The sequence below is a fragment of the Malurus melanocephalus genome, unplaced genomic scaffold (genome assembly GCF_030028575.1).
Source record: "Malurus melanocephalus ecotype Western Australia unplaced genomic scaffold, MMel_1.1 scaffold_74, whole genome shotgun sequence".
In the NCBI taxonomy this organism is placed as follows: domain Eukaryota; kingdom Metazoa; phylum Chordata; class Aves; order Passeriformes; family Maluridae; genus Malurus; species Malurus melanocephalus.
In genome coordinates, this window is record NW_026623306.1 from 490,132 (window position 1) to 511,934 (window position 21,803).

Sequence of the window (21,803 nt, forward strand, 5' to 3'; positions counted from 1 at the left end):
CCTAGGCGGGGTGTCGGTGGAAAGGTCTGCAATGGGAGCAGAATATTTTCACCATTTTTGAAACATCTCACTGTAAATCACAGGATTCGCGCCAAGGCACCATGGCTTTTCTCCATCATCACTCAGTCACAAAACCCATCTTGCTTGGGATTGGGGTTTGCCAGCAGCTTTCCTCGTGGTGCTCCRGCGTTGCTGTCCCAGCAATGGCTCGTGGAGGGCTGGGTTAGCTCTCAGAGCACAACTGCAGCCTCATGGAGGATTTCTAAACCCACCCTGGATTTTTGGGATGAATCAAGAGTGCAGAAACATTGAGGGTTTCTCRTGGCAGTGCTCCCAGGAGGGTGGGTCCTGTGGGATGGGTGTTACTGGGGTGGTGGCGAGGACAAAAGCCCACAGCCATCATTGCTACTGAGCACAGCAGTCCTCAAATGTGCTCCAGGTCCATCCATCCCAATTAATTTCGGGCTCTGAAGGGCTGCCCTGGGTCTGCCCACAGCACTGCTGGCTGCTCCCGTGCAAAGTCCACCGCCTTCCTCCCCATCTGCCTCGCCAGGGTTTAYAGGATGTGCCGGACTTTGTCCCCAYGCAGCAAGTCACAGCCCTCAGTTRAGCTCAGCTCTTGCCTTCACYTCAATTTAAGGCATTTCCAACCTTCCAACATTATTTTTCATGGGAGATGCTGTGCAKGGAATGTGTTACAAAGCACCGTCAAACACCAACAGAGCCACCTTTGTTAAAAACGGTGATTTCTTTTCTTGTTAACCTGCTGCTTTGTTAGAGAAGGGGATTTTTTTCCTTTTACTCTCTTTTTTAATTTAATTTWTTTTAATTATTTCTTTTTTTTAAAGGGCTCGCTGTGTAAAAACTTCACAGATCAGCAGGCAAATCCATCAGGGGCCGCTACGAGCGGGGCTGGACGCTTGGCCGCCTCCGTAGGTACACAAAACCCGCCTGAACGCCCGCGAAAGGTTACGGAACCTCTCAAAAAGCGCCGCCGTAACCTTTCAAACGGGCGTTCAAACGGGCTTTGTGTCATTACACGAAGATGGTGGCCACGAGCATCTTGTCAGGGACGGGCAGATGGTGTTCACCTGCTCCGGACCAACTTCTTTTGCCCTTTGCCTTTGGTGTCGGGGAATAATACCGGGGCAGCTGCTCGCAGTAAAATAGGCTTAAGCAAATGGGATATTTTGGCATTCAAGTGCACGACAAGAATGGGAGTATTTGCATTAATTCTCTCTCCTCTCTTTCCCTGCGGCGGGAGAGGATGGAGAGAACCGGGATGTTTTCCCGTGGGGTAAAGGCTGGTCTTCTCTGGCTGGGTTGGGGGTGGGAAGGGCTGGATGCCGTGCTGGGGTGTCAGTGCTCCATCTCACAGCCCAGACAATGGAAAAGGATGTTTTTCCAGGGAGGTCACGGCGTTTCTCGCTGCACTGCAGAGGCAGTTACCGGGAAAGGGGATTTCTCCCCCTTCYCTGGATTTGGGTGAGGGTTAGTTACCAGGCATCACTGACTCCCCATGCAAACTCACAGATTATTTTGTGTTATTTTTCATTGCAAAGAGCAGCCGATGAGATCAACTGGCTGAAACACAYAGTGGCAAAAATTTGGGGGATTAAAAACCGACAAGAAAAATATATTTGTAATCTGTGCTCGTCTTTAGTGGKGAAATTGCTGCCGGACTCCGGATGCCTTTGGGGTGTTTTGCCAACGGGATTGGCAATATCCTCGTTAGTTGTCAGTAAATCCTTTGGACAAGTTAAAACTAGTTTTCTTCAAGTACACGTGGTGCAGTGGCGTGGCGTTTTTCTAAAGTCACGGGTTATTATTGTTTTCCCTTCTTGAATTAGATTACCAATTTAAATCTAGCTCTCCTTACAGCCCCTTCCAAAATGYGCCTGGCAGTTTCAGTCTGGATGRAGGCAGAGGAGCGGTGAAGAGCTGGCACTGGGGAGCACAAGTCCAGCTGCCAACACCAGCAGCCTCTCTTGCACCTCATCACCACATTATTGCTGTTTTTTTGAGAGGGAGGCAGTATTTTCTTAATCTGATCTTTTCAAAGAYTGGTGACAGAGAGGACTTGACTTTAGCTGTGATTCTTAAGGGAAGGATGGAAGGTGAGCTGGTGCACATGCCACTGAACATCCAGCCATGCAGTCCCACATGGTTACAGCCCACAAACAGCAGCATGGAGAAAGGGACATCACTGGGAGTAAGAGCCCATGAAATTTAACCATCACAACTGGTGGAAATTACCTCTCCTGGCAGCTTTGCTCGCTGGAACCATTTCCCTTTTGGTTTTAAAAGCCGTGATGTTTTTTAAAATCTGAAATGAATGTGTGAGCTTTCCATAAAGTCTTCTGTAGGTACATCAGGAGCAAGTTTGGGTGGAACCACTGAGTGTGCAGCGCAGAAGGAAATGCAGCTGCTTGGTGCAAGGAGCTGCCGGGGTCCCTCACAGAGCTGAGCATCCCACACTGATAGATGAGCAGTAGATTAATAGTCCTAAGCAATTGCATTATCTAATGAAAATTTTATATAATTATTTTATATAACTTTTTTGGCAGGTAGACCCTGAAATGGATGGTATTGATTGCTGGAAAAGAGCCTGGCCTGTCTGTTGCTGGAATTATTAGAGGAGAATTGATAGTAATTAATACCTGTGTATTTACAGCATTTTCCAGGGTGCTAATTGCATGGGATCCATTTAAGCTGTTTGGCAGTGGGAAGGGTTCATACACTAGTTTTAGGGTGTGGCTGGACATGGATCTTGTGCTGGCAGTGGGAAAACCGGGACCATCATCATCACCTTCACTCCAAACCAGGGATAGGGAGCACTCTGGGCTGCCCATGGCAAAACATCCCAAAATACCAGAGTTAGGGGTCAATCTGTACCCCCAACCACACGGTGTGAAGCCCTGGAGTTGTTTCCTTTGCAAAGCCCTTCCTGAGTCAGGGGAAGCACTTCCAGCAAGCCTGGCTTCACTTCCCACAAGTTTCCCTTGGTAAAGCTCCCTGTGCACACGCGTGTGCAAAACGCAGCCTGATTGAATTTAGTTTGTTTTACACCTCCCATGCTTATCCCACCCCCCAACCCCCCCCTTTAATTCGGTCGCTGTGAAATTTTTGCAGCCCTGCCAAGTTATTTCCTTGGGATATATTTAGAGAAAGCCAGCTCAGCAGAGCGCGCTGGGTGTTTGTGGAAGGATGTTTGTAAATGTTAGCAGGAACGCTGGCGGGCTGGCGGAGCAGATGTCCGCGAGATGCTACCAAGAGCCTTATTTACAAACTTGTAAATGACTGAAGGGGTTTCCTTCCCGGGGATAAGGGGGACGCCGACTTAAGAGATTAAAATCCTATTGTTTCGTGGCCGGAGCTGCTGTCTCAGATTATCCTTTACAAGGGAGGGGGAGAAAAAAAAAAAACCAACAAAAAAACCCGTATTAGCTTGAAACACCATTCAACTGTTGTGCCTTTTTTTTTTTTTTTTTTTTGAGGCTCAAGGAAAATACGGGGCTGGGGGTTGTTCCTTTCTCCATAAAGGAGAGGGAAAAAGTGGCTGAGCTTGGCTGTTTCCAACCAGGGTGTATGCTGGAGCTTTGTGTGCCGGGCGGCTCGCAGGTGATGGATTTAAAATAAGCGCAAAAAGCTTGTGCTGTTGCAGAATATAATTAAGCTGAACTTGTACGCACAGCGTGGTGTCCCACGGGAGCGTGAYGGTGGCCTTCGGGTGGTTTGGTGATACTGCCATGAGCCCATTTAATCTGTTTTGGGGTTTTTTTTAGTATCTTGTGAATACACAAAGCTTCGAGCCAGTGTTCTTTTACCTTCTCTTACCTTAAAACAAACCCAAACTGGTTTGTTTTGTCTGGTGGAGCATCCAGCCAAGTGCTTTGCACTGGAGGGAGCCGGATGGATGTGGCACACCCCAGCTGGGGGATACAGCACACCCCAAAAACGCTCTGAGCCCACTCGAGAAGCTCTGCTGGCGCCGTGGTTTTGCAGGGGTGCCACAGTGGGTGCTTGCTGCTGGCACGTGGGCTGGCAGTGGTGCTCACAGAACCTGCAGCAGGTTGGTGTTCTATTTATTTAGGTGCACACAGGCACCACGGAGGGAAGCGGTGTGGGAGAGGATCTGAGGGCTCGGTCCGGAGGAAGCGGTCGGYGTGTCGTCCTCCCCGGCGTTAATCGGGTTACTGTGAGGTGTGGGAGGGTTCTATTATTAAATTTAAAACCTGGCTATATAAGATGAAGGCAGCTTTAACGAGATGAAAAGGCTTAACTGRAGTCCAATTAAATTCCGTATTACCTGTTTACGCAGCCTGCTTAAGTCCTGACCCGCACGCTGGTTTCTTCTTTAGGCTCCAAAGCCTGTGCTCTAGGCAAAAAAATAAAATCAAAGGAGACAGATAGATACCAGATCACCAGCATGTCCTGAGCACCCCTGCATGCTCCTACCAGAGGCAGCTGCCCTCAAATCATATCCTGTTCCCACAGTGACTGCAAGGTGTGAGATGGCAGCCAAAATCCTCTGGTCCACTTCTGGAGAGGAGAGAGAGGGCAAAACCAGCTGGAGCTCCAAAATCAAATACCCAGCCATCCTTAGTTTGGCTTTAGGTCTGTGCTGTGAAGATGTTTGTGCTCTCCCCATCTTGCTGTCAGGTTGATGGAGGCCGTGGCTGGCCGAGCAGCCAGTGCTGGTGATGCTTCCCACGAGTGGAACATCCTCTCTGCTGCCTGCCAGCACCTTGCACTGCTGTTGGGAGGTTATTTTTATTAAAAATAAATGCTTGGTGAAAACCAGCATGGGATGCTGTGGCAAGCTGCTCACCCAGAGTGTGCAGTGGGGCCACCAGCTTGCATTTAATGGCACAGTCACTGCCACCAGTTGGAGCCTGGTTTTCATAGCTGGTTGACTGAAAGCATTGCTGGTGTTGGTGAAGATTGGCAGCTTTGGGTGGGTGGTGAGCTGGGACTCATCTGGTACCCTCACCAGTGTCCCTGAGAGCCTTGCAGGATGGGGTGCAGTGCCTCAGCCCACCTACAAGGTGCTCTTCAAGGTCCAGCAATGGGGATGAGGRGGAAAAACCCCTTGCAGCAGCCCCATGGGTGGACAGCGCACCCCGAAACCTTCCCCAGCTTCCCACACCTTCTCTCTTAGGGTGCTGCCTTTTGTTACGGGGCAGCCCTGGAGCTGGGGGCTGGGAGCAGCAGCGTCGTGATGATGATTTCAACCCACCTGCTCTGGTTTCTAAATTCAGCCCCCAAAACCCTGCGGTGCCTCCCAGCCGCTCCGGGGCCGAGCGTGCGGCAGGGCGGGGGGCAGGAAACGGCTCGCCGCACCCTGCTCGCAGCAAACCCTCACGCCCAGCAAAGACCTAAACCCTGCAGTAAAGAAAGTAAATAAATAAAAGCACCGGCCTGCAGCTCCTCCCAGGGCTGTGGGACAGCCGAGGTGAGTTGTGTTCCCAGCTCAGCCGGCCTGGGAAAGAAGAATTTGGGTGACACCAAAATGCTGGCGGGGATGCGCCAGGGCCGGGAGCTGCTTGGGGCAGCCACRCCGATGCCTCTCCCTGCTGCTCTTCAGTTCATGCAGCAGAATAACCTGGTTACTCCTGAAGGATTAGGTTAAGAAAACAAGATGGTTTTAATRGCCCTTTTGCATTCTGCATAGATTGTAGCTGAAGAACCTAACCAGCTTTGCAGCACAGCCGAACAGCGCATCCTTTTCCTCTTTTCCATTTTTTCCTCCATAACCCGATGCCAGCAGCCCTGAACAAGCGGGTTCCTATCGATAGTTCAAGTGGCCAGCTCCTGGCTGTGCTGTTTTGTCCGATTTCCATTGCCTCCTGACCTCCATCCTTCTTTATTTGCAAAGCTATACTCGCAGGCAGCGGTAATAAATCAATTAATGACTCTGATGAATYGTTTAATGGCTGACAAAATAACACTACAGTCAACAGCTTGGATCTCTACAGCAGTACCAGAAGATGCTGGTTGACTCAGGGTAGGGAGACGAAACAGAGACTGTTAGCTCAATTAGTGCAATTAGTGTGCGATTTAAAGGCTTASACGGCATCTGCTGGCGTACCAGGCYGGTGTGTTAACTGAGAGCTTGGGTTTGGAAGCGAAACACGGCGATCCAGATTGTCATCATTCCGCTGGCTTCCACCAAAAAAAAAAGAGGAAAAATACCAACGTATGTGGCAGGGAATTAAAAATACATATGTGTGTTTGTGTATATAGCTATACATGTGTGCCCCAGGAACACATATATATTGATTTCCAACGTGGAGAAAATTTGCCATCTTGTAAAAGGCAAACGAGCTGGCAATGCYGGCGTTGCCAGAGCTGGCCTGGCTTGTTTCTGGCAGTGGTTTTTATGGGTTTTGGTGGAAGGAAATTCAGGGTGTCACGTGCCAGTGGGGTTGTTGGTGTGGCTGGATGTGCTTCTGGTTCAGCACCAGCTTGGACGTGGTGGCACAGCAGTTCCATGCCCTTTTTCTGCCAGCGTCTGTGGAAGCTGCACATTGTACCTGTGGCAGAGAGACTCGGTGGCTTTTAGATACTCACCTAAGGAAAGGGCCTTGGAAASCAAACTGCAACCAAGAATCCCTTAAATGAGTTTCTGGGACAAAATGGTGAAAATGAACCAAAATGTAGGAGGAGCTGCATGGCCAAAAAAGTCCTGGAAATGGGTGCTGGAAAGCCCTTGGGTTTAGGTGCTGACCCTTGGGGTTTGAGTGCTCAGCCTTGAAGTTTGGAAAAGTWGTTCCTGCTGTCTTTTTTTCCCCTTTTTTCTTTCATTTCTGGCACTCCCCAAGTGTTTTACAGAGCTGCTCCAGCCACGGCTGCGCTCCCGTCGCTTCGCCAGGGCTAAAGGTGCCTCGGTGTTTACCTTAGCAGCGGTGATGGGGAGGGGAATAAAAAAAAAGAAATAAAATGTCACTTCGCAGCCTTGTAAATCATTCATCAAGGGCTGACCAATTTGGCTCCCATCCTACAATATGCTCAGGGCACTTGCGGGTTTTTAATTACCGAGTTCTGCCAAGCGCCACATGTGCGAGGAACTTTAAATCCCCGTTTACGCCGYGAAGGCATAGGTGAGGTTTCAGGGTGTTTAACACGGAAAAATACTCTGTGGTTTTGTGGGAAAATGGGCATTTGCTTCAAGATTTTCCTTGGCTCCTCTGCCCTTCTCCCTGTGCTTGCTGAGGAGKAGAGCAGCGTCCTTTCCCCCCGGATCCCCAAATCCGTGCCCCTCCTCGCTCCCCACCTCTTTGGGATCCATTTCGCTTTGGGAGATTCCCCAAGCAAAGGATTATAGCGTTGCTGGAAATCTCTTGAAACCATAAAATATCACCTTGGCAGCTTTATTGCAGCGCTTGCCGCCTTGGGAGAGAAGCGTTTTGCGTGATAGAGGGTTTAATAAAGGAAATTCCAAATGGGCTCACTGCAGTTTGGGGCTCGGTCTTATATATTTTTGCATTAAGAACCGTCATCTGCTTTGCAGAGAAACTGCAATATGTTCATGGCCTTGGATTAAGATTTGGTTTTACTTTTATAGCTGACCCACTTGGGGGGATGGAGGGAGGGGGAGAAGTGGGTTCACTCCCTCTCCCATCTATTTTTGCTGCCGTCTGATGTATAAAAAGAGCCTGGAATGGGCAGGCTTATTTTTCCTGCCAGGACTGTATTTTTTTTTTTTTATTAACTGTAAAAACACTCAGATCTGGCCTTTGCTGCTGATGGGGGGAAGGCTGCTTGGGATGCYTCATCCAGGGGCATGGGGGGAGCGTGGCGTGGGCTGTGCCTGGGGGTGCAGGACCCCGTAGCCTCAGGGAGAACTGATTATTTCATGAAGGGAGGCTCTGGCTGGGAAATCAGCCTCCGCTGTTGTCTGTGACTCTTGCAGCTCTGAGATGCTGGGGTGGGAAAAGCAGCCACTAAWCTGGCGTGGTCCTGGCCTTCCTCCCACGTCCTGCACACGTCCTGCATGCCAGCTCGTGGTGAGGGCACAAGGGATGCCCTGGGAAGGCACAGGGCAGAGATCAGTCTGATGTTCCCTTGCCTCTGCAAGGCTTTCTGCTCAGGAATAGCGAGATTCCAAAGCAAACGTGAACATCCTACCTTGGCAATCCTCAATCCTTAGTAATAATCCTTAATTTTGCAGGCTGCCCTGACAGCTTGGCTTCCCCTTTCTGCTCACATCTTGTGGTTGTCRCTGCATCGGATGTGGTCGGGAGCCGGGGCTGTCTCGGCTGCTGTTGGGACTTGGGGTTTGTAGGGTAAAACCAGCCAGGCTCACATGTACCCCATCTGTTCGTGGGATTTCCTCAGTGGAAAAATTTTCCACTATGGTTTTAGGGGGGCACTTCCATCATAAAAATTGGTGGAGGGAGTAGTTCAGTGATCCAAACCCAATTTCCATCGCTGAGGTGCCTTTGTGACTGCTCTGGGAATGGGGCTCAYTTGGTGGTGGGTAAACTGGGGTGCACTTGGATGGCATGGGTGCTGCTCCTGACCCCACTGGGATGTGTCACCAGCAGTGGATTTTAGGGAAAGATCTTTTTTTTGTGTTTTCCTTCAGAGTAGGAACTTCCCATCATTCTGGTACTTTCCCAGAGGAAGTGAATAAACACAAATAGGGATGGTGAGCAGGAGYGAGTGGGGTGTCCACGTACCCCATGTCTGTCTCCATCCCTCGTTTTTGGGGCTGGAGCTGTGCTGGTGGCTCGTTCTGGGGAGGCAYGAGGGGGACTGTGACTCCACAGGTTGAGTGCAGTGAATTTGGAAATGAGCAATAAAGCCTTGGTGTGYTGGTGAGGTCAGGGAAGCATAATTTTGGAGGGACAGGGCTAAACCAGCCAGCATGGTGGGGAGGTGGGAGAGAAGCACTTCAAAAGCTTTAAAACACTAGCTCCCTAAAATGACACTGTTGCATGAAGATCCTTGGTGTATTAACAAGACTTGGTGCCTGGGTAAATGAATAAACAAACCCCAAAATCCTCTACAGGGTTTGTGTGGCTCTCTCCTCCGTGGGTGAATCACAGAGGCCGGTGCCCCTCCAGCTGCAAGCATCCTCTGCCGGTTCCTCCACGGGGAAAGATGCCCAGGGCTCGGGAGGGACAAGGCACATCGACTCAGTGTGATGTGGCAGGAGAGGTGGCTTTTTTAAYGTCCTTGTGTCATAACCCTGACCGTGTTTGCCCCGGTTTTGTTCCCCGCAGAGCGCAGCTGCCGCCCCGAGTCCCGTGCTTGGAAACATTCCCCCGAATGACGGGATGCCCGGGGGYCCCATCCCACCCGGATTCTTCCAGGTAGGCTGCCGCTCCTCCCGCTGCTCCCTCCACACCACGCACGTGTTTGCTTTCGCTCTGGGTGTCAGCGCTGTCGTGCCTGTGGTTTTTGTTTTTTTTCTTCCCAAGAGGATGCTAGGGAAGCAGCATGCCCGCATAGCTGACTTGTCTAGGAAAAACTTGTGTTCTGCTGTCCTTCCACGTTTGCTTTCTTTTGTGGCCTTAAAGCAAATTCCTTTCCTGCTTGAAGAGGTTACTGTGTGTTTACAACCAATGTTTTTTTCCAAAGCTGCTCGGTTTGTGTTTGGGTTGGGATTGTATTTGTTCTCCAGTCCTAACAGACGTGCKTAATTGAAAACATTCTGGATTTTGATTCCTGAAACTTTTTCCCCCTCCTCTGGTTAACCACTTGATTTTTTCCAAATGCAATCACTGAACACATTAACAAACCCTGGCTGCGGCTGCAGGCRGGAGTGGGCTCCAGCCAAATCCCTGAATGCCGTGGAGGCACCTTGTAAGCAAATACCCAGCAAAGTCCCCAAAGTCCCCTCRCTGCTCCTTTATCCCACACCAAGCTCTGAGAAAGGAAGGGGGTAACATGTTCAGAGTGATGGTGGCAGAAAGGATATCAAGAAGCACACAGAAAAGGAGTTTTCAAACCTCAAACCTTGGGGGTTTGCTCAGGAATCTCTTTGCCGGGGTGAGCTGCATTGGTTTGCAGCAACATAAGCTTTCGGTGCTTTAAAATCTTCCTGCTCGAGGACGAAACACTTGTTCGTGTAAAAAATGGGATAAGAGTTGAAAGGAATATTTGTTTTGGCAAGCTGGSCTTTTTTTAATCTGGGCTTGTGATTTGTATATGGGAGAACTTCTCGGGCAGTAGACAGGCGAGCTCGATAAGGAGCTTGTGATTTATTGTGGCGATATCTGAGCCCGATATCGGTGATCGCGTTTGTGTGGGGAGGGGGAAGGAAGGTCCTGCCTTTTTTTTTTTTTTTTTTCACGAGAAAGAGAGATCCCATTTCCTGAACATGCTTCTGACAAAGTCAGAACATCCGATATCGATCGGGAACCCTAAAACAGGCGAATCCCATGGCAGTGCTTGGCAGCAGGGGGTGAAGCCAAAGGCGGAGATGCAATCTCGCAGGTCAGAGCTGCTGCCAGCAATCCCAGTGCCAGGCTGCTGCTTCCAACAAATGTGTCTCCAAACGTCCTGATCTCGCCCCGCGGTGAAGCTGACTGTCCTTTGGGGCTTCTGCTTCGCGCCGAGCTGCGAGGGCTGCAAAACTGGCATGAATTTAGRGCAAGGCATCAAGAGGATGGGTTGGCTTTCCCAGAGCGGGAGAGGTGAGGAAGAGGAGGCGCATCTCTCCAGACTTACTGTTCATGCTGCCGTCTTGACTCTTCCCGTTGACAGCCTCCAAGCTGTCCYTTCTCTTTCCTTTCTGCCCTCCTGTAGCATTTTGCACCGAGGGGCTGATTTTGGAGCAAACAACCCCATCCTAGCTCTGTGCCTCGTGTGCAGCCAGCCCAGGAGCTGCTGGGGAAGGGAATCCTAAACCACAGACAGAGTAATAACACAGGCACAGGTGATGTGTGCGGGGAGCTGCCCATCCCCAGCGCCGCCGGAGGGAAGAGAAGGATGGGTGCCGGTGCATATGGCTCACATGTGACATCTCAAGAGCCTGCCTTTCCTGAAAGCCCTCCAACATCTGGTTTCTCCTCCCAGCCCTGGGGATGGAAAGCAGAAGAAAAATCCCACCTTTTAACACAGTCTGAACATGGCCTCCATGAAAGCCTGTCTGATTTATTGCGGGTGCTGGAGATCATTCCAGCTTCTTGCAGAGGTGGGCTGGAGGTTCGGTGTCAAGCCACTCACAGCTCGGTGCTGATTTCCTATCCCTAGGAGATGGAAGTGCCTGAATTCAGAGGGCAAAAACAAAAAGGTCACAGAAGATAGAAAGGAGTTCTCCCCARCCCTTGGTGTGCCAGCCATGGGAGTGAGTGAGGTGGTACCACCTCAGCCAGTGTCGTCCTCATGCCAGGAGACTGCTGGAGAGGGCTCAGGGGCTTTCAGCATCTCGCTCTTCTGCACCAGGGACCTGCAGGGCATATCCCAAGGGTAGCAGGCATGGGCAGATAGTTTTTGAGAGGATTTAGAGCCTGATCATGTCCAGACATGGTGGGGCATCACACAGGGAGCTGAGGAATGAATCACCAGCAAAGCTCAGGTAGCAGAAACCCCACACTGCCACCCTGGGGGTGCATGAACCCCCCCAGCCCTGCACATGGGAATGTCCACCTCAGCTTGGCAAAGGGAAAAAATTGTATGGACCATTCCTGGGACTTTTTAGCCCAAAAACTCACGTGAGTGAGCTTGGAGGAGAAGGAATGCTCCAGGAGAGGAGGAAACAAGGAGGGCTCCAGGCTGCAGCGCCCATCCACAGCCACTGCCTTGCAGTGAGATTCCCTTCCCAGTGCCCGCACTCAGCACCGACCTTTGGGCCAGGGGCCAAGGGAAGTGCAGGCTGCACAATCTCCCAAAATGATGGGAAAGGAGAGACCCATGGCACTCCTGGGTTTCTGGGCATTTCGTGGTGCCAGCCAGCAGCACAGCACGGGCTGCGCTCCGGACAAAAGGTGGCGGGGTTGACGGCCGGCATGGGTAGATGCTTTTATTTAAATCTCTCCCTTTGTCCCGTGGAGATGAGCAAACAAACCCTCTGCTCATCCTCCTAAAGGTCATCAGAGGCGTTCCTGCTTTTGTTTTGAAAGCTGGATTGATGCCGGGGTGCAGATCCCTCGCAGGAGGGACAGGGGAATATAAGAAGGAAAACGAAGAATGAAAGCAATTAATACCACACCTTTTTACTGCTAAATAAACAGGGAGGGCCGAGTCAGCAGCACCCCCAGCCACGCCTGCTCTCCCCAGCACGGAGTCCCCGCGCCGCCCCGAACCCCGCGCTGATGAAATGGAAAGTTGACCATAAATCAATGTCGGCGCTGCGTTAGCCATGCATCAGYGGCTCGGCGCCGAGATGCACCAAAACAAAGCGCCGGCTGCTCCGTGTTCCCACACTGCCCCCTAATGCAGACAGACCTCGGGAGCTGGGGAGCACCGGGGGCTCCAGAGCCYGGGGGGCTCCCTCCCCGCATCCCCTGCCCTCCCTGCCTCTCCTCCCCGCATCCTGGAGATGTCCCTCTTGGGGTGAGGTCGCCCACGGGGTGAGGATGGTAAAGCCAGGGACAATAGGAAAGGGTCCATGTTGTCCTGCTCCCTCSTTGGATGCCACCATTTTCCCCCTGCCCAGTTGTCCTGATGTCACAGTGTGTCTGTGGGTGCCACCAGCTGTGGTCAGCCAGTTCTGGTGAAGCAGCATGAGAGCCATGAAACCAGGCTGCCCATCCCAAAATCCTGGGGTAGAACTTGCTAGCAGCCTGCAGGGTTTGAAAGAAGATAGCCTACGAGCTGGAGGAAAGGAAAAGCGAGCGTCAGAGAAAGTTGGTTTTTTTTTTCTGGAAGTTTAGTAGGATGCCCGAGGCTTTTGTACCGAGCGTCTGGAGCATATGGTGGGATTTGCAGTCAACTTTCTCTCGGGTGCTCCAGCCAGATGGAGGTGACTGTTCTTGGCTCCGGCTGACACGGGTTTGTTTCCTGAAGAGCTTGTGTTAAACATATTCCTTAAAACCAGGCTTCTGCAGTTGGGAGCCCCAGCTGCAGGCGAGGCAGAGCTCCTGCCCACGGCTGCCTTTCTCTGTCTGCGGGGGAACTCAGCCCGCTTCGCCTCGCTGCCTTGCCTTGCCTTGCCTAACCTCGCCTTGCTTTGCCTTGCCTTGCCTCGCTTTGCCTTGCCTTGCCTTGTCTAACCTCTCCTGGCCTCGCCTTGCCCTCTCTGGGGAAGGTCCTCACCCACACCACATGCTGGAAGTCGACCCGGGTTTTTCTCTTTGAAAGCATCTCTCCTTGAAAGCTCCCTCGGAGACAGCTTGTTTTTTTTTTTTTTTCTCGGCGACTTGCAAAAAACATCTCTCTCCTTCAGTAGAAACGAAGCTCCTCTCCAATAAACCCAGGCATGGCTTTAATTAATACCCATCTAATTTATTTTAGTATTTTCTAACGTCAAAACCGGCAGGCAGGGGCAGGTGTTTTAAACACAAGATGCCTCCCTATTGCTAACTCGAAACCGTCGGTGTCTCGTGGCAGTGATGCTTTGCCTTCTCGTACCATCCTGCCTCGTTCTGCCACCCCCAGAGGTGCTCGAAAATGTTTTTAAATAGCAAAACTCCCCCATTAGCTGAAAGTATGCAGCCCATAAAACATGATCCATTTGTGGTGAATTACGCTGGAAACATAAATTGACACACGCAGAGCTATGATCGCTCGTGCCATTTTCCATCTTTAATATTTTACAAGAAGTTTGAGGAGTCGAGCTCATGAAAGACAGAGTGGAAATAACCTGATCTCCTGGAAACTCCCTGTAGGAAGCAGCTGTGGCAGCAAACTTGGGCTGGCCGGTGGGCCACGTTGGGCATTTAAAGTCCCTGGGGTGTAGAGGGGAGAAAAAAAATGAAGCAGAGCAGRGGTTGGGGCACCAAAAGCTGTTGGAAACAGTTTCCTCTGATGTCTTTTTAGCTGTTGGGGTTGTTTTGGGTTTCTTTGAGGCAGCTACARGAAGATGAAGAATAACACCCCGCACAGAGTGCCCAGTTTGAGGGGAATAAAAAGGAAAACTTGAGAGATGATGGGGTTTCTCTGGTTGGGAAGAGTGCTGGTGTGGAGATGAGAGTGAAGCAGCTGCAGAGCAGGTCCTGCTCGCCCAGTGTGGCACGTCGGAAGGAGCTGAGCCGCAGGGATGCGACTCCAGGGCTGGATGGAGGGATGTGGAGGAAGCAGGACAGCATGTGTTCAGCYTCCTCTTCTAACAGGAGCAGTTAATAACTGCTAAACACGGGGTTTTTTGAGAAAAAAGGGTTGTTGTGTTGATTGGAGCCCACATGTTGTCCCTGCAAAACACTCGCCTCAAGTGCCGCGATCCGTCGGGATCGTCTGCGGCTTGCTCTGCGATCCCATGCAGAAGGGCGGCCGCTCCCAGCCCAGCATGGCTCCCAGCCCTGGAACATCTGCAAATCTTCATGGAGACAGCCCTGTCCAGAGGGGCTGATGGAGCAGGGCGGCCGTGCCGAGGGGGTCGCAGCTCGGAGCGAGCGGTTTTGGATGCTGCTGCTGCTCGGAAAAAGAAGGAAAATTAAGAAAGCTGCACTCAGCTCCTCCCTGCCTGCCAAAACGTTTTCACCAGCTGGGCGTCGCCTCATCCTGGAGTCTCCTGTGGGATGGCACCTCATGGGATAATGCAAGGGCAGGGATGCTGCCTGGAGCAGCCCGGGAGCAGCCACAGTGTCGGGGCAGGACCACGCTCCGGGGGATGCACTCAGCAGTACAAACTGCAGGAGCTCTCTGGGTCCGGCTGCCGCAGGGGATTTTGCTCTGGTGGAAATGCTGCCGTGTCTCACAGATGCTTTTTCTCCAATAATCAAACACTGTTTGGGCTGCAGCTCGAAATGCAGACCCGGAGCATCACCTTTGGACTCAGCCAGGGGTGCCTTCAGGTGGCCGTGTCCCCGTGTGTTTGATCCCACACCCTCTCCTGCTGTGGGATATGACACAAGGACATCAGCTCCTGGACAGCAGTGACCCCCTCTTGCAGCACAAGGCGGGCATCACGGTTGTCACTAAGTCTTGCTTTGATGGGGCTTGAGCTTCAGCCTTTGCCAGCCCTGGTTTTTATCTTCCACTTGGTTTCATCACTCATTTACCTCTTCTGATCCTCCCTACCCCAAATCCTGCAGCTGAGACGTGTAGGAAGGGCTTTGGGGGTGGCCAGACCTCACTGGGGGATAGTGGGAGGTGTCTGCTGCCCCTGCTGCGCTTTGCATTCACAGAGTTAGCAGCTCAGAAGCAAAAATAAGTCAACTAACATGCCTGGAGAGGACTTCTGCTAAAGGAGGTTGATGCTACAGTTGGACCTGAGAGGTTTGTCTTCTCCACTCTGGTGGGACAGGAATGGAGAAGGCGATGGGAGGGTTGTCCTGAGGTGCTGTGACCTCTTCCAGGCACAGAGGGCAGGGGCTGTTTGCTTTTGGCTCCTGGAGAATAAGTGGTGGTGTAAGTGGTGGGATTTCGGTGGCTGGCAGGAGGCTGTTGGTTTAAATCCGCTTGGCTCCATCTCACCGCCGAACTGTTCAAATTTAAAAAAAAAAATTTAAAAAAAAAAAAAAAAAACTGTTGGTTTAAATCCGCTTGGCTCCATCTCACCGCCGAACTGTTCAAATTTAAAAAAAAAAATTTAAAAAAAAAAAAAAAGAAGAAGAAAAAACCCACCCTCTTACTTTATTTACATTGCACTCAAGTTTCCGCTGTACAAAAGATTTGCAGGTGCAAATATGTCCTGCCTTCATTAACTTCCCCTCCCTTTTTAATTTATGTGATTTCAATTTTCCCTTCCCTGTACTGTTAATTAGGGGACCCTCTAATCAGTACCATTATCACAGTGGTATTCATGTTTAGGAAAGCTGCTAAACAAATGCTTGCAAAATTGCTAAATGGCTAATTAATGTCTGTTAATTAAGAAAATTGCTCATGGTAACAAACCATGCCATTGCTGGCAGCAGCTAGAAGGCGAACACTTGTTGAAATTAGTAACGAGGCAGGTAGAGAACATCTGCTCCGGCGCCGGTCCTGGAGCCTGCCGTCGCTTCCCATCACCTACTGACAGAGCTCCTGTGCTTTCTCTACCAATTACACCTCTTTTGACTCAAAAAATACCTTTTTTTTTTTTTTTCTTTCCTCACGTTAACACGCACCGGTATATTTCTCGCACCGTGCTCGCGGTTTTTCCAAGCAAATTTTCATTTCGTGCTTTTTTAAGGGAAATTTAAAAAAATGAAAAAAAAAAATTTGAAGTGGGCGTTCAAGCCCAAAATGTCAGCGACTGCTGCATTGCAGCCTTAAACCTGCACCAGCTAATCTCTCCTTTTTTCCCTTAGACATCCTTTCTTTGCTCGCAAGCCATTTTGCTGGCATCCTTAGGGAATCCACCTGGAGGAAGGATGATGTTGCATCCCTTCRGTGTGGCGGTGCAGCCCCGGTTATGCCGGCCAAACGCTGCCCAAATGTGAGCTGGGACGTGCCCCTCGTCCTCATGCTCACTCCAGCACCTCCAGTGAACCACAGTCAAAACACAAACCCGGAGGTGTTTCCAATATTTGGAATGAGAGAGGAAAATTTTTTTTCTTTCCTTTTTTTCTTTTTTCTGGTTTGGGGATGTTTTTTTTGTATTTCCCCCCAACCTCTCTGATCCTCTCCTGCATATTTTTTTTTTTTCCTCGTGCACGCCCCTGCGAAGTGTTTCTCTGTGTGTTTATCATTGCAGACTTGGTTGAACCACTGGACCATTTACCTTCAATGTGGCCACTGTATTTTGACAGATGTTCTGATTTTGAATATATCTATTTTTTTTTCATATATCATTATTCATTGTTAGCTGCAAATGAATAGGAACTCAATTTAAAAAAAATTTAAAAAAAGGAGAAAAAAATTGATTTACAGCTGGGAGAACTGACTCCCCAACTAAACAGGTCCACCCRTGAATCCTTTTTTTAGCTCTTTCTGCGCTTTCATGTGCTAATCTATAACCTCCTTCTACTGTCTGACCTCACAGGGACCGCCTGGGTCACAGCCCTCGCCACACGCACAGCCTCCACCCCACAATCCTAACAGCATGATGGGACCCCACAGTCAGGTAAAGACACTAGTGATGGGTAGGGCTGTGAACCGGGACGTGCGCTCGATTTACTTCTTTTTTTCCCCTCTGTAAGCATGCTGGGCAGCGGGTACCTGCTCCCCGGGGAGCATCCCCCCGGGCACCCCAGCTCTGAAGAAAAATACTGGTTTTTTTCTCTTTTTTTTTTCTCTTTTTTTTTTCTTTCTCTTTTTTTTCTTTTTTGGCTATGCAGTTGTCAATGAACAGAGAAGTCAATCGTGGGTATCAGACTGTTTTACCTTCCCAAGGTAGCCTGAGAAATTTAACTTGATGTGGATTTTTAAGCTTCTGTTAGTAGCAGCAGTTCTAAAAGAGAGTACCTTTAAGCCTTTCTTCTTTTTTTTTTTTTTTTTTCAGTACTTAGCACTGGGTTTTTTTGTGTGTGCGTGTCTGTATGTGCTTATTTGCCACTTTTTTTTTAATATATCTCTATATATTTAAATTTGAACATTATCTAACACTCAGGGTTTCCCATGCACTAATTTTAACAGCCTCACCTAGTATTGCCGATATCAAACACACTCTCAAACAATAAATCCACAGAGAAAATGTCTAAAAAACGGACTCCAGACACCTTTCTCTTTTTTTTTCTTTTTTCCCTTTTGAAACATAACTTTTTTAAAAGGATGTCTCCAGAAAAAAAAAAAGGCAAAAATAACCAAAAGCAGTGTGTACAGGCAAACCAGCGTGCGTGGGGAGTGTGCTGCCTCCCCACAGCTCAGCCCTGACCCCTTTTTGTGTCCCCRCAGCCGTTCATGTCGCCGCGCTACGCCGGAGGTCCCCGGCCCCCCATCAGGATGGGCAACCAGGTACTGTGCTCCAGGGATTTTGGATTTCCTAGGGATAGATGTTGCTTGGGAAGGGGGATGAGGRCCAGGTGTCCTGCAGATGCTCCATGGTTTTGGGTGGCAAGCCTTGCCTCCTTTGGTCACCTCATTTATCCAAGCRCTGGAGCATCCAGTGTCACTTAAAGACAATAGTTTTAATTTTATTTTGAGGTTTGGGCCTGTCCAGGATGGGAAGAGCTGTGGGGAACATGCCCCTTTCCATCCATGGTGCTCCCAGCAGGGCTGTGCTTTACTGCGTGCTCGCTGCCCGCCCGGATTTTCCCCGCGACCGCAGAAAATTAAAGTGATGGAGATAATCCCGCCGCTGCTGGGTTGACCGAGCGTTTAGATCAGCGGCGGGGTCAAGCGGGGCAGGTCACCGCTGAATTTTTTGGGTTGGGTTTATCCTCTTATCCCAGCTTATACGAGGGCAGTTTGTTTCTGGCCTTACAGAGGGAGGGTCCCACCCCACGCCCTGCCTGGACGCATGCGTGGCCRTTGGTTCAGGAATTCATCCCCTTCCCAACAATGCCACGCAGATCCATGGTTTTTTGCCACTAAAGGGAAATTAAAGGAAACCTGTAATTCTTGTGCAAAAAATCACCTTGGGARCTTGTTTTTTGGCTATCAGCGTTATTTTTCTTAGGTCTAATTAGCAGAAAGAGCAGGATAGTCAGGAAATGGGATGTACCAGCTCTGCTCTTGGTTTGTGCTTGCTGGATTTGAGACTTGAATCTCTGGAAGTTGCTAACTGGTGGTGAGGCAGCTGAGATGGAGCTGAGAAAAACCCAGCAGGGGCTGACAGAGGATCCCCATGCTGGAAGAGCCATTCACCCAGGGCACTGATGGCTGTTTTAATGAGCTATTAATTACCTGCACCTCCTCATGGGTCAGTTTTAGCAGGTCCCTATTCTGCAGTGGTTCTGGGCTCATCCCATGCCTTGTTAGAGGTGGGCACACTGAGCTGGGCAGGCAGGAAAGGCAGTGGGGACTGGTTTGGGGAGGCTGTTCCCACAGCAGGATCAAACATCCAGCAGTGGGTGAAGTTAATTAGAAGCATTTCATTTTTCCCCCAAACAATACACATAAAACACACATTTGTACCTAGGCAGAGGTCCGCGAGGTTATGGTCACATCCTGAGGGACAAGAGGAATAAATAGGCAGGCAGGAAGGTCAGGCAGCAGAAGTGTAAATATCCACCTCTGCAACCCTCCTGATTTATCTATCTCCTGCTGCCAGCTTCCAACCTGCAAAAAATTTGGGATTGGGCTGATTGTGCCTCGGCACAGCCRTGGGCACCCAGGGCCCGTGCTGAGCTGCAGCGCTGGGATCCGAATAAAAGGCAGCGCCGTAGCAAAACTGTTTACAGTTTGCTTCCCCCAGGCAGGCAGTATCTGCATTTTTCTTCCCCTTTATCTGTTTGGAGTAGGCTTTGAAGCTTAAATAGCAGCATTGCCCGGCTGGAATGTGAGTTTGGGGAGGGGGAGCATCCTCCTTCCCCCCAGCCCTGCTCTTTCACACGTGGAGCATTTCCCCTCCAAGCGGGTAAATCTGTGCCTGGTTTGGCCCTGGTGCTGTGTGTCACCAGGRTGCCATGCTGCTCGTCCCCTTTCTCTGCTGGACTTATTACCTGTGCCCTGCTCAGCCCCTGTTTTCCCAGTTTTCCTAAAATACAACAGCACACAGCCTGTGGGGAGGGGGAAACACTGGCACCTTGTTTGGGGTTTGGAGGGGCTTTGTGGAAGGATGGATGGGGCAAACAAGTGGAGGGTGTAGCAGTGGGATTTGGGATGCAGCAAGATGCAGTGGGATGTGGGATGCAGCGGGGTGCAGGGTTTATTTTTTTTACTCTTTCTCCYTTGTTTTCCCAGCCCCCGGGTGCCGTTCCCGGTACACAGCCATTGCTGCCCAATTCSATGGATCCCACGCGACAGCAAGGTAAGCCCAGCAGAGGAGGGTGGAGTGTTGGCGTTTCTAATTAGCTGTTAATTTGGGACCCCGGGTGGCTTCGGTGCCGCCGTAACACCCCTGCTTTCCTCCCCTACAGGGCACCCTAACATGGGCGGCCCCATGCAAAGGATGAATCCTCCRCGAGGGATGGGCCCCATGGGTCCCGGTCCGCAGGTAAGCCCCGTGCCAAAGWGCATCCTACAAACCATGGGAACAACCTCCGGGGGCTCCGGGGGCTGGGAGTTCCCCCCCCCACACACACACCCCGTCCCCCCATTAGTGTTAATGCGTTTTACATTAGTCTTGCATCTGGAAATCCCTCCTTTTAACAGGAGCGAGGTCTTTGGAGCTCATTAAGGGTATTGCAGCCTCCCTCCTGCCCTGCTGTCAGAGGGGATGGCACTTAGCTCCGCGCCAGAGCAGCCTCTGAGTGCATTACTCTGCCTGCCTGGGAAACAGTTACGACCCTAACAGCAGGAAAGGGAAAGGAGGCTTGCATTCGAAATTAATAAATAAAACAAAATGGCAAAGATCCCTTTAGCAAGGGAATAAGGCTTTCCCCTGCGAGGTTCCCCTCCACCTGCCCCTCCCGCTGCCGGCTCCAGCTCTCTATTTCAGGAAAGGGGAGTAAACTCTGGAAATTAAGCAGATCTGGGTTAATATATGCCGTCGTTCCGTTGGTTCGCTTTACGGAGTGGCTTGTTGTTGATTCACTCCTGTTTGTTCCTTCCACGAGACTTCAAAACCAGATTACCATATTTTGGTTGGAGGTTTATCCTCTCTGCRTCGTCGCCTACGTGTGGAGTTTGTAGCGCGAGGATCAGAGTCTGTCAGGAGACGAGCGGGCGCGCTGGAGTTTTGTTTTGTTTTGTTTTTCCCCTGGAGACTGTTGAGATAAGTGGATGTTGTGTAAAGAGGGAGTTGTGTGTCATCTCTTCAGCACCGACCTGAGGATGCTGCTCGGGGTTGCTCCACGGGCACCCAGATCCATCCCAGGGCAGGGGACAAAAAAAWAACCAAAACCCACGCGAGCGTCATTTGTTCCGCGGGCGAGCCCTCTCGTTAGCGCCGCTGCCACGCTTAAAATCCTCCTTTCCTGGAGGATTGCACCCAGGAAAAGGAAAAAAAAAAAAAAAAAAAGGAAAAATGGCATTTGCTAGCGTGGCCCGCGCCAAGGCGAGCGGCGGCGGCTTGCCCGGGGGAGGCTGCTTCCCACTTGCAGAGCTCGCCGCGAAACTTGGAAGCGGCGAGCGCSCGCCGAGCGCCGCGTGGGATGGCAGCGGCTCCGGGAGCCGGCAGGAGTTGTGAAATGTTCAGAGCTTTATTTTTGACTCCGCCGTTGCCCGTGTGTGTGTACATCGGGGAGGGGTTTTKTCAGAGGCAGCTTTTCCCTGGAGAAGCGCTGGGCTTCCCAATCTGGCACCCGCAGGCGCTGCCTCCCCGCTGCCATCCAGGAATGGGCGCCTGCGCGGGCAGACACCAAAAATACCGACCCAGACCCGGCAGCCCCTCRCACCTTGGGTGCCCAGGGCTTGTTTTGCTTTAAGCTTTGCGTTGGGACCTTCCCAAATTCCGCTCAAACGATTCCAGAGGGCCGCAGAACATCCAGCCAGGACATCCCGGCGTCCTGACAGCAGCTCCTTATTACACAGCAGTGATGAATCATCCCTTTCAGCTGATTGCCGCTGCCTTTTTTTCTCTTTGAGAGTCCCATTTGTAGCTCTGCAGAAGCCAGGACGGCGTTTGCCAGCGCCAATATGAAGAGGGTTTGTAGCTCTCTGGGTTTTGGTGGTGCCTTGCCAGAGCCCCACATCCAGGTCGCTCGGCACAGCTGCGTTCCCTCCCCACCCTCCCTGAGCATCTTTCAGCTGGCTTCGTTTTCCAGCCTTTCAGCTCCAATTAAAAA

General features: G+C 50.9%; 1 protein-coding gene across 1 annotated transcript in view; it reads left to right on the top strand.

The window, feature by feature from the left end:
* Positions 1 to 21,803, top strand: part of SSBP3 (single stranded DNA binding protein 3) — a gene marked incomplete at its 5' end in the record, with an annotated part of 53,501 nt that overhangs the window by 27,388 nt on the left and 4,310 nt on the right. Inside the window, 5 exons of the mRNA XM_057366975.1 lie at positions 9,231 to 9,320; positions 17,018 to 17,098; positions 17,869 to 17,928; positions 19,819 to 19,885; positions 19,995 to 20,071. Coding sequence (XP_057222958.1) covers positions 9,231 to 9,320; positions 17,018 to 17,098; positions 17,869 to 17,928; positions 19,819 to 19,885; positions 19,995 to 20,071 — 375 coding nt within the window. The remainder of the gene's footprint in view (positions 1 to 9,230; positions 9,321 to 17,017; positions 17,099 to 17,868; positions 17,929 to 19,818; positions 19,886 to 19,994; positions 20,072 to 21,803) is intronic.